This window comes from Tachypleus tridentatus, chromosome 5 (genome assembly GCF_004210375.1).
Source record: "Tachypleus tridentatus isolate NWPU-2018 chromosome 5, ASM421037v1, whole genome shotgun sequence".
Taxonomy (NCBI): domain Eukaryota; kingdom Metazoa; phylum Arthropoda; class Merostomata; order Xiphosura; family Limulidae; genus Tachypleus; species Tachypleus tridentatus.
Window position 1 is genome coordinate 45945203 of NC_134829.1, and position 18031 is coordinate 45963233.

Genomic DNA, 18031 nt, shown 5'->3' on the forward strand with positions numbered 1-18031 from the left:
CTCATAAACCAAGAAATCTGAACACACCAATGACTACTTAAGTACACCTAATTATAAATAGATTACACATTCATTGAAACCTAACAAATATAAAATCAATGAGACAATGACATACATTATGTCTGTTACAAAACAATTTAAATGGCCACCTATTTTCGTTAAAAAAAAAAAAAAAACATTTCATGTTTTTGTTAACCCTAAGTAATTTACAAATTAACTAGGTCTACATTGGTGATACATCTACAGTGTGTATCATTTCATAGGTTTTTCAAATTTTGTAAAAATATAATTTGTAACTTCTTTTCCACTGAGAAGTTCTTCAAAATTTTTGTCACATTTTGGTCAGTATTTTCTGGCAAAATATCATTTTTTTGTGGTATTTCATGTGTTCATGCACACAAAATAGATGTATAATAATATGGTAACAAAATAAAACTACGCCCCCTATTGATTGTAACTGCAGAGTAAAAGTGTTTCGAGGGGTAATAATAAGTGTAGTAGATGCTGACGTGGTCCACTGAGAAAACATTTTCAGGTAAACAGAGCAAAAGAAAACTAACATGAAACAAATTGACAGTTCCTTTAAGAAACTAAAACTGTTGACAATATTGATGGTGACAACACAGATGGTTTGTGAGGTTCATCCACTGCTCTCTTAGTTCCTTTTGTAAAAGACATCTTTTATGTACTTTGTCTATTAACGCTTTTATTGAAATCCTTCTGGATGTTGTATGTGCTGAAATTTCCAAGTTCATAGCAAATGTTATGCTCAAAATAACAATTCACCTTAGTGATTGAATTTGTTAATCAGTATCGAGGCTGTACAAAAATCATTTAGTTTTTACTTGTTTTAGACTCTTTAGATCTAAATCTAAATGGCAAAAGATTGAAAAGCCATAAATGACAACTACGGGATCTGATGATGTGAAGAATTTATCTTTTAACTTTTAGGGATCTTGGCCTGGTTAAGCTATGACTTAGGGTTAAAAAAAACTAAAAAAAAAATAATAATAATTAAAAGTGACTGATATTTCATCTAACTTACAATGAATTATCAGGCATACAAGGGAAAGTATGCATTTAGATTAGTTTGGTTTGTCTTGAATTTTGCACAAAGCTACATTAGGGCTATTTGCACTAGTTGTCCCTAATTTAGCAGTGTAAGACTAGAGGGAAGGCAGCTAACCATCACCATCCATCAATATCTTTTGAGCTACTCTTTTACTAATGAAAAGTGGGATTGGCCATCACATTATAATGTCCCTACAGCTGAAAATGCAAGCATGTTTGTTGTGATAGGGATTTGAACCCACAATCCTCGGATTATGCATTTAGATCATCAAAAATAAGAAAAAAGACATAACAGGTTACATTTTGAAATAATTATAATACTTTTATTTTATTCTATTTGAGATGTACAAATACTGACTAAAATACAGCTACTTATACACATGCTGTGACTTTAATATAATATTTGGGAATCTGATAATGTGTGACAAATTGGGCAAAAAACAGTTTTTAAATATCAATTTTAATATTTATTTAGCTATTTTAATAATTTTTTCTGATATTTGGGTTAGCTTCATTATGGTTTCTTTGCTTTGTATACAATACTAAAACCTAATAAACTTGGTTATATTTGCATAATTAATTCACAAGTACTTCTTTAAACACAGGCTTTACAAAAATATAGACTTCTTCTCACGTTATAGTTTGAAATCTCACAATATTCACATATACTGACAAAAACAACTCTCTTCAAACAGTGACTGGTCACACATTTCAATCTTCATGTAATACAAAAACATGATTCAATTTTTTTAACTTGCATAACTTTAACATTTAGCTCAGTTTACTCTCATTTGAAAGACTTAGATTACACTATGTAACACAAATTTTGTTCCTGGATAGTATGTGTTATTTCTTAATGGCTTATGTTATAAAAGTACAGAAAATGGCCATTATTCCCTTCAAACTTTGCTTTAGTGACCTGGATAATGAAATTTACAAATTAACCTATTTTCTATGTAAAATGGGCAAATTTGCACATTTTTATTTATATAAGGTCTGAATAAAACAACATATGAATCAAGATTTATGTGTATTTATACTAAAGTTATAGAAAAATTAACAAAAAATGTTTAGAAGTGAGTAGCTTTTCGAGATTTGCGACTGTAATGTAAATCACTTTCATGTATCAGCCCCCAAACATAGTCTCCCATCATGTTTTCATTATTATGCTCCCAGGTCACAAAAGCAAAGTTTGAAGAGAAAAATAGGTCTTTTCATTTACTTTAGGCATAAGCATTTGGGAAATAACACTTTCTGTCCAGGAACAAGAAAAAGTAAAACGTTTGTTACATTAATTGCTACTAATACCAGGAAAGCTCTAGAAAGAATTTACTAAAGCATAAATCTCCATAACTATCCCAAAGATGGCCTAAGAAGGACAAAATATTAATCTGTACTTTACTGTAATTAAAGTTTTAATACCAACAACAGCTGTCTTTAGAATACAAAGCTTAATTCTCATTAACCCTTACCAATTTCAAGCGTATTGGATAACTAAATGCTTCCTCTAGAATTTAAAATAACAGTTGAAAGAAATAATCATTTTGATTAAAAAACCTACTTTTATTCCTCTGGTTTCCAACAGTTGCTTCTAAGAAAACCTTTTTAAACATTATTCAACTTTAAGCTGTCTGCTCATTTGTACTAAATTAATAACCATTTAATTACAAGCAAAGGTGGGGAAATTATATATTTTTGATGTTACAATATATGAACAAAATGTCTTGGTAGTTTAAAAATATGATTGTGTAAGACTGTCAGAATATCTACTTTTTAAATTATAGATGTCATTATTTAATTTTGATGTATTAATAAAACATGTTTCTTAAAAATTGAGTGGTTAACAATGCATTAAACATTAATCTTCAGAAAGATGGAATATTTGAAAAACTCTGGCTTCATAACAGTCCACATTAAAATAATTATAATATTGCAGATTTCATTTCAGCATACATACAAAGGAAAAATTAGTAACATGGGTAAATAAAATTACATTCTATAATGCAACCTTAAATGCTAATTTGTAGCAACACTTGAATTATGATAAAATTTAAAGACGTGCATACCTGTAATTCAAAGTTATGATTCTACTGAAAAATGTGCAGTAAAACGTGCAATGTCCGAGTTTTTTTTTGCAAAAGAAATAGCTGGAGTGAAGCTTTAACCATTTTATTTCAAACAACTAATATACAAGTATATTAACACATTGAACAATTCACTGTTTGTTAACTTGAATTCTGGTAAAAATGTTACATTAAACAGAAGAGGGAAGACCTCTGAAAATATCATATCAGTTTATAATGTTTTAAAAGCACACACTCAATATTTTAAACTTATATATGCATAAAAGTGACTGAATTAGTATTGGTAATAATAAAACTGCATAAATTAAAAGTGTTGATTCAACAATTACCAGTGTTAACTTACCAAAAACAGTATAAAAGCTACATTATAATGACAGCAAGGCAAAGCATAAGACTTATAATCTATATTTATCAGTCAATAAGATATCCTTTCATTAATGAGGTATCAGACAAAATAAGACATGCTTTATATTATGTTAGATAATTAGTTGAAGCAGCTAGTATGTACTTAAGTTCTTCACACACTTTTTTTAATACAAATTGTAAAATGTTATTATTATTGTTAGATTGCTACATGAAAAAAATAAATTCTTCCATATTTCCAGTGGCAATTACCCAAAAAATAATAATTGTATCATCCATTATCATAGTTTCCTCATTTTAAGTGAAAGTAACACACAAATGACACACTTTTACCTTTTATTATAGAGTTTAACCAACATTATTATCTGAATTATTCTTAAAATGAAATATTATTCCATCTCAAAATTAACAACTGGTTTTGTATACTAGTCACATGTACAAAGTTGCAACAAAAATTATTCATCAAAATATTTTTTAACTCTAGTAAATTTAATTACTGATTTTCTAATGCACTTGTACAAAAATGTATGCATAACACGTACAAACCAGTAGTTAGTACATGCTATATACAAATAAAGACAAAATAAAATAACTGGAAAAAGATTGGACATATTATTTTTCACTCATGATTTTTAGATATAATTTCACTATAGCATTGAAAAGAAATTGTTATTAATGTTACTTTAGAAATAAGATAAAAACCTGTGAATTTAAAAATCTGAAAATATGGATTTTTAAAACAATACTCAAACAATGCTGAAGATACTGTGGACATTATTTATTTGAACTGCAAACCCTTATTATGTCTTCATGCTGTTACTTAAAATTGCATTTGATGGAGTTGAAATATGGATTTGTAGTTTGAGTGAATAATGTCTACATTATATCCAATCTTGTTTCCTCATTTTTTTTTATGATTTCTATTTGCAAGTTTTTAAATTCACAATATTTTAATTATATTGTTCCTGGGGTTTTTTTTTTGCTTAACGATGGTCAAAGGATTACTTGATATGATGGCTAACCTTACATATTGTAATGATAATAAGCATAGCTAGGAGATACGGTTCATGATGATTTACAGTAGCTATTGACTATTTGATCATATTAGTTTGAGTATTAACATCCAATCAAAATAGATGTATAATAATTTGGAAACAAAACAAAACTATGCTCCCTATTTATTGTACAATTATGTCCACTTAATATAATATGTTACACTGACAATGCATGAGAAAACTGTGAAAATAATGTTAATAGTTAATTAACTGGATATGTTAATGCATTTACCATTAACATTCATTTGATTATATTATTTATAACCTGAACTACAAGCAATCACATCTAACTCTTGATGCAAAATATTTAAAAATATTATGATAACCAACAATGTTTTAGAAATTTTTCTGAGATTATACTAAACTTTTATCATTTCCATGTGTCTACTTCTCTATATGTAATGTGTATCAACTGCTAACATATAAATAGATAAGACACAATCCCCACTAATCATGTTTGAAATTTCATCATTAGAACAGCAACCTTTACAAGTACATCTTGTAAACCTAAAGTGTTACTTTAAAAAAATCTTAATGTCTTTTAAAGTAATTAATCAACAAACACATGTAATAAAATTTATTATATATACCGATTTTTTTTTTTACTACAACTTCACTTCATACATGAAATAGACATTGGCTCCTTTAATACATCAGTTGTATTATGTATAAAGCTTTACGTATTTAGATGTTACAATCACCTAATGTTCATACTGATTTGTAATTCCATTTTCACCCTGTATTTGTGCTTCTTAAAGGACTACCAGACATTTGTGAGTATGCTAACTTCAAGGGGTAGTGGTAATGTTGTTTACACAAGAATTTTGATGTTTTTTGGTTTATTTAAAAATATACAAGAAACAAGGGGTATTGAAAATACGCTTTGTTTCTTGTATATTTAAAAAAAAAATTCATAACCATTTTTTTTTCTGTAGGCTAATGAAACAAGAACTGAATAATAATATAAAGAACAAAACAAACAAATTTTAGGGTTTGTCTAACAACCAAATAATCAACTTTTTTGCTATTATCAACATTTTAGCAGCTTTAACCACTGAGAAAAAAGGTCTTGATTGTTATTTCAATAACAAGTCTGCTTTTTTAGGATGGTTTTTGCCTATATGTGCTATTAGAATTTTTATAAAATTCCTGGGTGAACCTTGTTATGAACTACTGTCATGGTTCATGATGAGTTTCAATACAAATGAATGCAAGATTTTTTTCTAAATTTAGAGTAATAGCTATCCTTCATAATTATGAAATATGAAAAATGGAAGTTAAAACAAAAAAAACATTTCCATACTCAAAACTTTCACAAAGTTCCACTGAGTAACAGTCCTTATCATTGACTTAGCAACCCCACAGTAGCCCAGCAGTAAGCTTGTGGGCTCATGATGCTAAAAGTCAAGTTCAAATAGCTGTACTGAGCACACTGCAGATGGCCCATTGTGCAACTCTGTACTTACACACAAAAAACAAGAGATTTAATTAAACTGATAAGGTCCACATAAACAAGTAAACAGACTCTACTAAAAATTGATAGAGACCACACAAACAAACAGATCTAACTAGATTAATGACACCCACACAAACAAGCAGATAAGCTTAGCTAAATTGAAAAAACTGCAGAAACAAACAAGTTGACAGACTTAGCTAATTAATAGAGACCACACAAACAAACAGATTTAACTAGATTAATGAAACCCACACAAACAAGCAGACAAACTTAACTAAATGGATAAAGACTGCACAAACAAACACTTAGCTAAATTGATAGAGACTGCATAAACAAACAAAAACAAGCAGATAGGCTTAGCTAAATCGATAACTTCCAGATTGAAGTTCTAAGCTGATCACTACACTGATAAAACTAAAGATTTTAATTCAGTCACAACCCTCCACTAATATGGCTCCACTTTGATATCACAAAGCAATGAAACATAAACTTTTCTAACATTGCTTTTACTACACTTTGTATAAACTATTTGGGTATATAGTGTAGTGCCATTTTCCCAAGTTAATTGTTGTTATTATATTACTTGTACAGTAGTTTTAAAACTTCTTTACTTTAAAATTCATATGCTCTGATAGTCATAGTTTGTGTCCCTTACTCATACACCATGTCCTTGCAGTTTGTGTACCACAATTATGATGGTTTGTTTGTACTTACCCACAGAGCTATCTATGCTGTCCCCACAAATAATATAAGTACCTGTTTCTTGTCATTGTTTTTTCAACATTTTAAGCCTTCAAAGTTACTGTTGAGCCACTAGGGGTGGGGCATAAGTGATAAAACATTGATGATAGCAAAACAAATGCATTTAATACCAGAATAAATGTACAATGAAAAAGTGTTTTTATAACAGAAAATCCACAGAAATGTTGTATTTCTTACTTTATTAACACACTGAGGATTTTTATGAATAAAAAAACAAAACAGGGCTATTAATACATTTCTAAAAGGAAAATCACAGTTTGACCAGAAAATAAACATTCATATCCTATTAAGTCAACTCGAAGCATAAGGGTTTTTTTCAAGTCTTTATTCATCTTTCTTAATACTTGAACTACCCGTGATTGCATCTAACTCTTCCTGTAAAATATTTTAAAATATTATGACAACCAATGTGAATAGTAATATAAATGATACACATTCTCAGTCCTGAATAATTCAACACTTAATCAGAAATCTTAATTTAATCTACTACGAATATATGAAAACTATGTGAAATGTTACAAATATCATCAAAGTTGAAAAGCCTTGTAAAAACTAAGATTTGCCATTTAAAAGTGATGATGATTTTGAAATATTTAAAGCAACACCTAAAGAAATATTCAATAATACCTACTGTACCTAATAAAGGAAATCTCATTGAAGAACATTTTTTTTTTTTATGTTACTACCATATGGTCAATATATTGGGTTGAGGAATAATTCGTGAGCGTTTTTAAATAATTTCATTCAAGCATTACATGCAAGACTATACAATACTTCAATGCATGAACACATTACACCCAAAACATTTATTATGATACTTTATTTCATGTAATACCTAGGTATATAGTATGCATTGTTTTAAACAAAATTGCAAGAAATTAAATGCAAAAAGCAGATGGCGCCGAAAATGCTCGATTTTGTCCACTTGACATTCCATTTAATGAGCTGAAAATGAAAGCAAAAATTAAAGGCATATGAAAATCAAACACACCATCTATTAGAGCAAAAAATTATCTACCAAATGACATGAAACATTTTGCGAAAGCATTTCATTTATAAATATATTTTTTTAACTTGAGAAAACGCTCACAAATTATTCCTCAACCCAATATTAAACTAAATTAGCATGCAGAAGCTACAAGATTACCATATATCATAATTATTTGTCTCTGGTAAGGATATAAGAAGTTTATAACTCTTATGGGACACAACTTACTAGTGGACAAAGCAAATCATTTATCAGTCAGACTCTGAACCAATCTACTGTTCTGTATGTATATTTAATTTAAATTCTGCTGCATTTCTAGAATGGTCTTTATAAATATTTCTGCCTCTCACTAAGTGGTCAAATACCATTTGCTATATCCTTCAAACACAACTCCCTGTTGTTTGAACAACATTTATACAAGTTATTGTTATTACTATTCATTTTCAAACATGATGTACTGATACTTCCATTAGCTGGATTTTAACAATTAAGTTGCATTTCATACAAAATAATATAAAAAGTACAGTTATACGAGACCTAAGAACTAAAATCTTATCAAACTTTATTAAGTACTACACAGAGATTAATACTATTTATATTTTAGTTCACTTTGCTAATAGAGAACCTTAACCTATAGGTAAATACTAATCAGCATCCTAACAAAGTTAATTAGTAACAGCTTATTTATCTTTATAAATTTTCAAGTTCCCAGCAATGCTCAATTCAGGCTGATTCATTACAGCTACAACAGCAAATAACAGACTGTAATACGACTGAAGTGCTAAGAATGTAATCTTATATTTTTTATTCTTTTTTTCTGTTACTCCTATTAAATCTGAGTTTTAAACAATATGGGATTTTAATATTTCTGAGTAATATATTCATACAATTTCCAACTATAGAATTTCTATTTCATGAAAGTTCAAATAACCATAATGACAAATAGAGAAATTACGATCTGCCATATCCTCTTATTTTCAATTCACAAAGTCCTTTCTGTACAAAAAACTGGTTAAGAGTTCTCTACTTAGAAAAACATCAATATTGCTCATGCTGTTTTTGCACAACACAAAATGTTAGGTTTCTATGCACACAGTAACAATTCTAAAAAGCAAAACATCCACCCAGTACATGACAGAACTTTAATTTTTAGGTATATTACAGGGAAGTCACCTTTAACAAAATATCTACTCACTACAAATAATAATAGTAATGTACTATAACAATGAAATACCTGAAGGTTTGCATATTCTTTGACTAGCCTGTCATATTCCTTGTTAACAGACTCAGCTTGTGCCTTCATAGAGTTCCGGTTTTTTTTCATACGTTCAAGTTCTTAAAAAGATACAATGAAAACAATTTCAATAATCCCTTTCTGTATATTAGAGAAATGCATGTAAAACATATGTTTAGTTGAATGAATAGCCTAAAACAAAACCTACGGTTCGGACAGCACTTTACATTTTAATTTAAAATACACGCAGAAAGTTTTTCCTTGTTGAGCTTAAACTCACATTGTTAATAAAACAGGTGCTTAAGGACACAACCTCTCTCTTTCTGGGTGATTGCATACATCTAAACAATTATGAATGTCCTTTACGCAGTGAAGAGATGTTTTACTATTTCACAATTCTCCACTCTCCCATTTCCATCTGACTTACTGCACAAGTGTCAGAGGATTTTTACATAACCTCTGTTTTCCTTATATTTTGTTGGAAGCTTCAGTCGCTATGAATATTCAGTTGTGGGGAAAGTGGGAGGAAGTAATCAGGTGGACTTACCTGAAATACTAAAAGCCAGAATGTCTACAATGTTACAGAGGTGAGAGCTGAGGAACAGAAAATAAAACATACAATATTAAGCTAGAAGTTACAAGATAGAGTGATAACAACCTAGACCATAATAATATACAAACAAGCAGAGTTTGGGTAGAATTACAAACCAGATATTAATTAGCAGAATTGGATTTGAGGAAAAATAGGTGGAACAGACCTGCCTTATACTGGACCATGGACCACATTCATAAAGAAGATACTCTTCTCAGCAGAGTACCTTTCCATCCATGAATTCAGACTAAGGGGTCAGTCCTATGAGATATAATAGTGTATTGAACCTGTTGATTCTATAGTAAGATACAGATGGTGGTGTAATAAATGTAACAGTAATTATGTTTTATATTACAAATAATAATAACAAAATGTACATTTTTTATGTGCACATATTGGATGCTACATACGAGCATCAGATGTCTACGTAAAGTAAGCTTGTACTGCAAGAATACTCTACTATTGACAGTTAAAAAAAACAAATACAATCAAATTGAGCAAAATTAGTCTTTATCTAACAATCATTATTCCAAGTAGGTTTACACACAGAATGTTTAACACAAAATGATTCATTAGTTAAACATGTCTGATATTTTCAGACTTCAGAAACAAAACAAAGTAACCTTATGTATTGACCCTGCCACAACATGATAGCGAAATTCATGGGCTATCGAATTATTATTTTAACTTGTTTTATAGCTGTTTACAAAGCTGTATTTCATAAGTAAATTATCAAACCACTTGACCTGGCACCATAGCAAGGTGAAACTAAAATCTATACAAAAACTCTGGGAAGTGCTTGAAAAAAAAAAATCTATATTGTTGAGTGATAGGTTCTCACAAAAAAAAAGATAAAATAATTTTATCAGTGGTAAAAATAATATGTTTCTTGTAATCTTGTTTTTCAACTGATGAAATGATAGATCTATATGGCACTTCTTTAATTTTTTATGGGATAATGTAAATTTATTTTTTTAATTAAATAAAACTTCCATGTCTGCAAGTAGTAAAGGGTGATGTAAATGTCGGGTGTTGTGGGTGCTCAAGGCTCACTCTCCTGATTTAGTAGTAAAGGGTGATGTAAATGTCGGGTGTTGTGGGTGCTCAAGGCTCACTCTCCTGATTTAGTAGTAAAGGGTGATGTAAATGTCGGGTGTTGTGGGTGCTCAAGGCTCACTCTCCTGATTTAGTAGTAAAGGGTGATGTAAATGTCGGTGTTGTGGGTGCTCAAGGCTCACTCTCCTGATTTAGTAGTAAAGGGTGATGTAAATGTCGGGTGTTGTGGGTGCTCAAGGCTCACTCTCCTGATTTAGTAGTAAAGGGTGATGTAAATGTCGGGTGTTGTGGGTGCTCAAGGCTCACTCTCCTGATTTAGTAGTAAAGGGTGATGTAAATGTCGGGTGTTGTGGGTGCTCAAGGCTCACTCTCCTGATTTAGTAGTAAAGGGTGATGTAAATGTCGGGTGTTGTGGGTGCTCAAGGCTCACTCTCCTGATTTAGTAGTAAAGGGTGATGTAAATGTCGGTGTTGTGGGTGCTCAAGGCTCACTCTCCTGATTTAGTAGTAAAGGGTGATGTAAATGTCGGGTGTTGTGGGTGCTCAAGGCTCACTCTCCTGATTTAGTAGTAAAGGGTGATGTAAATGTCGGGTGTTGTGGGTGCTCAAGGCTCACTCTCCTGATTTAGTAGTAAAGGGTGATGTAAATGTCGGGTGTTGTGGGTGCTCAAGGCTCACTCTCCTGATTTAGTAGTAAAGGGTGATGTAAATGTCGGGTGTTGTGGGTGCTCAAGGCTCACTCTCCTGATTTAGTAGTAAAGGGTGATGTAAATGTCGGGTGTTGTGGGTGCTCAAGGCTCACTCTCCTGATTTAGTAGTAAAGGGTGATGTAAATGTCGGTGTTGTGGGTGCTCAAGGCTCACTCTCCTGATTTAGTAGTAAAGGGTGATGTAAATGTCGGTGTTGTGGGTGCTCAAGGCTCACTCTCCTGATTTAGTAGTAAAGGGTGATGTAAATGTCGGGTGTTGTGGGTGCTCAAGGCTCACTCTCCTGATTTAGTAGTAAAGGGTGATGTAAATGTCGGGTGTTGTGGGTGCTCAAGGCTCACTCTCCTGATTTAGTAGTAAAGGGTGATGTAAATGTCGGGTGTTGTGGGTGCTCAAGGCTCACTCTCCTGATTTAGTAGTAAAGGGTGATGTAAATGTCGGGTGTTGTGGGTGCTCAAGGCTCACTCTCCTGATTTCTATTTCTTTTTATAATTATTTACAAAATTCTTCATGTGTAACTAGCAAACAAAGGTTAAAACTGATACATGGCACAACCCACTACAATGTAGCCTTACTTCTGGAATCACCACCAATACCTAGCATACATTTTATATCCAACTTTGTTGCATGTATGCTAGAGATCCTTTTTGATTTGTGCAGAATTTTTTTATTTTTGTTTGGGCTTGTTTTTGTTTATTAAGGAAAATAAATATATAGACACACACATTTATGGGTGTCAGCCAATTAAAAGACAAATATCCTAAAATGCAGCCTAACAAACAAAAGTATCAAAGGTAAATAAGAAACATGCTCATAAAAATAATGTCAGTTAGAACCACAGCTAATTAAAATGTCAAACTAGATATATGATCCTGATTACAATAATCAAGGAAGATAAATTGTACTGATGCAGAATGAAAAGTTTCAAAATAAGACAAATCACAACATAAAAGGTAAAAAAAACTTCAATGAGTCAAAGTAAAAAAAACCAACAGATAATTCCCTTTCACCCTAAACATCAAACTCAAGGTCCAAAAGAATAGAAGCACATTATTAAATGTTTAAATATAGATTTATTACAAAAACCATTCACAAAACACACCATTAGAAGAGGGTTAAAAAAAAGATTCAGGTTCTATCAAGTCACTCTCCTGATAACAGAAATAGGCTCAATTCTGAATACATATTGGTTTGTTTTGCACAAAGCTACACAAGCGCTAACCAGCCCTAACTTTGCAGAGAAAGACTACAAGAAAGGCAACTAGTTACCATTACACATTGTTAACTCTTAAGTTACTCTTTTACCAATTAATTGTGGGATTGATTGTCATGTTATAATGTTCCCACGGCTGAAATGGCAAACATGTTTGATGACAGCATTTAAACCTACAATCCTCAGATTGCCAGGCCATGCCAGGATCTCTGAATACACATAACTATAACAAAAGAAAAAAAAAAAGGTAGCACGACCAGCAGAACTGTCATGAGGATTAGGGATAGCACTGTAGCAGTGGCAGTCAAAGTCACTTTTAGGGTTAGCACTGTAGCAGTGGCAGTCAAAGCCACTTTTAGGGTTAGCACTGTAGCAGTAGCAGTCAAAGCCACTTTTAGGGTTAGCACTGTAGCAGTGGCAGTCAAAGCCACTTTTAGGGTTAGCACTGTAGCAGTGGCAGTCAAAGCCACTTATGCAGACTCTTCACACAAATAAGCCTGAGCCAAACATCAACATTCATCAAAAGCAAAATAAACATGCATATGTTAGACAAATTAAGCACTTATTTTATTGTTTACCCACCAGAAATATAAGTATAGAATGTTACAAAGTCACAGAAAAATCATGGCTGATAATGCAGCTATAGTGTTACCATGCCCACTACAGACAAAGTATTTATATAAGGTCTTCAACTACAGTTATTCATACATACATTAATAGCAGTAAAAGTATTTTCATCAGATAGAAAGTCAACACAATGTTGTTATGAAAAGCTAAATTATAGGGGGAATCAGAGCTTACGTAAGATCCCCGTACAACTGTGCAATAAGTCGCGGGAAAGGTAGGAGAGTGGAGAGCTATGGGTAAGTGTTGTACTCTCTGCAACATGTAAAGTACACTCAGAAAATTTTAGTAACATGCTTCACTGACAACATGAGTTAAAAAACAACAGAAAAGGCCTTCTGTATTTTGAAATTAATCCAACCTGGTATGAATCTTAAACATGTAATCTAAATTTCTGTATTACCTAAAGTTATAGACACTACTGAGAATGTTAGAACTCTTTAAGTAGCATGAGAGACTGTATTTAACTTGTCCATTTCACTTTTCAAAAAGACGTTTGCTGCTTATTACCAGGTGATTTTTTTTTCTCATTTATGAAAATGTTTTGTTGGTTATTAAAATGTTCATGCACGCAAATGTTTCATTTCTGTTAATCTTCTGTCGTATTTCAACAGATGAAACTTTTAAAAGGCATAAGATAAAATAATTAAATGCACACTCAAAATCTCGATTACTAATAATTATTTTTACTGTAAAAATTTTGCAGCCGACACACACATGTAATATCAATTAAACTGGCCAAATTATTCTATTCTAGGTCTCAATATTTACAATTATGTATCTTGTCAACTTCAGAACATAATAACATTTAAAACAAAAATCATTTACAGAATACAAAGATGATACAGTGTCCCATATTTCGCAGCATCAGATCCTAGTATGAAACTATATAACTATCTTATAGCACTTCATTTTCTAATATTAGACTTCAAAGGTTGCAAGTAAAAACAAAATTGATGCACTAGTCATTAAAATTTTTCACTCTCATGCTTCAAAATCCAGAACTTGTCAACTATATTTTTGATGTTATAGAATTGAAGCACATTAAAATATTAAGCTAACCTTCTAATAATTAGTAATAACACTAAACATTAATTTAGTTTTTAGTAAGACATAGCAGTAACAACCACTGAAATATTCATCTCATTTTACCATTCTTAGCCTGTCCTAACTCTTCTTTCAGAGACAAATTTTCAAAGTTCAGGTTATTTGCATGTTCATCGTCCACTGTTTTAGTCTAGAAGATCATAAAAACAAACAATATCGTACACATAAACACATAAAAATCTTAACATTAAAATATACTAAGTAAATACAAAACTATTTTAAATACAGGGTGTACATAAATTACTGGTGAAGTTTTGTGGCATTGCCATTATATGTCCCCACCATGGTACCCAGCATTATGGAAATACCGACTTACTGATATACTCATATAACTTTGTTAATAGTAGGGTTCCATGTTGCAAGGTTCTGTTCTAATGAGTACCATTCAAGAAAAGGCAACGTGTATTCCGTGGTTAGCTGAAATGAAATTGAAATTGGTGTAATGACAATTTAGAAGAGAGTAGAACAGAGATCTGCCACATGGAAACAATATACAAAGGTAGTTCAAAACTGTTTACAGGGCCTTAAATGCCAGGTTCTCCAACTGATGGATCAGAAGAAAAAGGTTGATTGAGTGTCTTCCAAGGAACCCTGACCTCACACTTCTACTTATTTCTGGGGGGCTATGTGAAGAATAGTGCATACAGTGAATAAATTGCCAACTTGGCTCACTTATGACAAAACACTGTTAGAGCAACTGAAAGTATTATATCAGAGATTCTTGACCAAGTACAGACAGAAATTGATTACTGATATAATGTGTGCCACACCATTAACGGTGAACGTACTTAAGTTGTGTAATCCTATTTTAGAAACCTTTTGAAATGGATAGAACTGCATTCACAAAAACTTTGGAGTTGGTGAATCACATAAAAATAAAAGTTACATTCACAGCGAGTATCTGTTTTTAACAATTTGCTTACAAACCCCACCGTTCATCAATATAGAACCTGTATATTAATTCCTCCTTACTTTTAATATAAAAAATTTCTTCTTGTGAGTGTAAAATACTGTTTTATAATCAACCATTGGTAAAATAAAACTTTGTGAGATTAAGTTTACTGGCTGTCATCGTTTCTTTCCATGCATCACAATCAACACGCTATATGGCATGTCGATCTTTTATGAGATGCATAAAGAAAATGAAGTAAAAAAATTTTCCTCAATAGGATGGTTTTATGCTAAGAACAAAATGTATGTTTAACTGTAATAGCTTTTTAAAATAATTATTCAATTACATAAACTATTGTTTCCCCAACTATTAGACACCTTATTTTAGCAGTTAAGCATCTGATGATAAAATCATCAAGACATGTAAATGTATTGATCTATTTTTATTAACTTATGAAAATATATTTTAGTCTAAGTAGAAAATTCTGTTTGTTAATTAGTTTTAAATTAATTTAAGCACCTCTTGCAAAGCATCGCAAAAAATATCTTCATACTTCCTGGTACTCACACTAATAATCTTCAGTGTATTTTTCACTTGAAACTAAGTTTGAAGTGCAATTGTTAGGTCACTGTTTTGAGCAATTATTCATGATTGTTAAATATTCTGAGAGGTTTAGAGTTTTTGGTTGGTGTTATTATTATTTTTTGTACTAGGGCACTGATTTAACATTTTATGAAGAAACGACCATAGAGGGATTTACTACCACTAAAATATACGACCTCCAGATTATGAAAAACAATCTTTTTGCAAAAATTGTTGAATTAATTTGATATAAATATCAGATTTAAAACAGAAACCAAATAAATCACAACCTGATGTTCCATTTCTTGCATTAGTCTTTCAGCTTTCTCAGTTGCAGTTCTTGCTTGAAGTATTGAAGCTTCACATCGAAGAGTAAGTGTAGCTTGGTTCAGGATTACGGTAACAAGTCGACGAATAACACTGGAGAAAGACCAAAACCATACTGTTTCAATGATATTATATATATATATTTTTATTGTTTTGGACAGAGACCAAGTGTATTTCTAGATCAACTGAAATGATTCAATATTAAATATAATCATTTTCAGTCACTGTCTTCATCTTTTAAAGGCAGAAAAATGTTCTTAACAAAATTAATCATTAAATTATTGTTTAAAAGAAAAACTATTTGTTAATACGTCATTCTAGTCATTGATGACAAGAAACCCACTTGAAATAAAAATGTATCTCAGAACAGCTGGTATTGGTATTAACACTTTTATTAGTAACCAGAGAACAACATTTCAACCTTCCTAGGTCATCTTCAGGTTAACAAAAACCTGCTTACTAATTACAGGTAAACATCGATATAAAACCCATCGATAAAGCTCGATAATCAGTTAAGCGATGATCTTAGGCCCCAAATTTTTTGGGGTTTCTACAGAGGCCGCTTAATATTACCACTGCTTAATGTAATCAGCTGGTTAATGTGATCAAATATCAAAACCAAATCCACTTCAATCTTTTGTATGGTTTTCACGCCGCATATTGTGATCAAACCCCGGCCTGCATGTAATAATTCCTGGCGCTGTCAACTGCAGTAAAGTACATAATCTGCCAGTCATAGGATAGCTCTCAGTGTGTAGGCAAGAAGTATCAAAACTTTATTTTCATTAAAACCACAAGTCATCCTTGATCGACCGATGGATGACGAAGGATGAGTCATATACACCAGTGACAGTGGCATGAAGTGCTGCAAACGATAGCGTCAATGTTGAAACCATATAAATTTCTAAGAAACAGCTCGCTCCCCAGAAGCTTTCAGACTAAATAGTTTCTTGGAAATCTGTGACGTTAGCTATTCCCTTTATTCTAATATCGCCGAATAACTGAAAGGTCTTGTAACACCAGCTCGTAGGCAGAATTTCGTCGACCGAATCAATTTTGTCGTGAGTGAATGGGATAGTGACCATCTGGTGGCGACAGACTGCGATTTTCATATTTTTTCAACATACAGCGTATTTATACCCATGGAGAAGAGAGGCACCAAAAGGAATGCTTACACAGTACAAGAGAAGATACAGATTGTGCAGCGAATCCGAACGGGAAGCAAGGACCAAGATTTTGAAAGAAATAGGAGTTCCAGAGTCTACACTTCGAGGTTGGCTGAAGAATGAAGATCAACTGAGAGAATTCTGCAACCAGGTAGACAGAATGACAGGACTACAGAGGAAGAAAGCCAAGACAGCAGCAGACCCAGCAGTGGACATGGAAGTTTATGATTGGTTTGTAAGACTTCGAGCAGACAACATTCCCATCTCAGAACTCATGGTCCTTGCAAAGGCAGAGAAGACCTACCAGCAACTATACCAGAAAGAAGATTGGTAGCTCACCCATGGATGGCTACAGAGATTCAAGGAGCGGCACGGCATCAACCAGATCAAGATTTGTGGAGAGGCAAAGTTGGCAGATATAGCAGCAGCAGTGGAATTCATCCCTCAACTACAGGATTACATCAAGGAGAATAACTTGGAACTGAACCAGATCTACAATTGTGATGAGACAGCACTTTACTACAAGGCTATGCCAGATAGGACATTCGCACTTCGGACAGAGACCCAGACATCAGGATACAAGCAAGTCAAAGACAGAGCAACTTTACTTTTGACCTGTAACTGGAGCGGCACCCACAAGATTCGACCACTACTAATTGGCAAGTTTCGACAACCAAGATGTTTCCATCACCTCAACATGAAGACACTACCACTTGACTACAACAGCAGCAAAAATGCATGGATGACAGCAAC

The 18031-nt window shown here is 32.2% G+C and overlaps 1 protein-coding gene across 14 annotated transcripts in view; it reads right to left on the reverse strand.

Moving 5' to 3' along the window:
- Positions 1-18031, reverse strand: part of LOC143251075 (B-cell receptor-associated protein 31-like) — a 37798-nt gene that overhangs the window by 3881 nt on the left and 15886 nt on the right. For 5 of the 14 annotated variants that reach the window (XM_076502430.1, XM_076502432.1, XM_076502429.1 and 2 more), the window contains exons 5-8: positions 16076-16205; positions 14357-14441; positions 9014-9114; positions 4488-7736 (exon numbers count right to left, since the gene is read on the reverse strand). In XM_076502430.1, coding sequence (XP_076358545.1) covers positions 7650-7736; positions 9014-9114; positions 14357-14441; positions 16076-16205 — 403 coding nt within the window. In that variant the 3' untranslated portion in view covers positions 4488-7649. Of the gene's footprint in view, positions 1-4487; positions 7737-9013; positions 9115-14356; positions 14442-16075; positions 16206-18031 lie in introns of those variants that run through there. The other 9 variants (XM_076502436.1, XM_076502438.1, XM_076502435.1 and 6 more) reach the window with 4 other exon arrangements.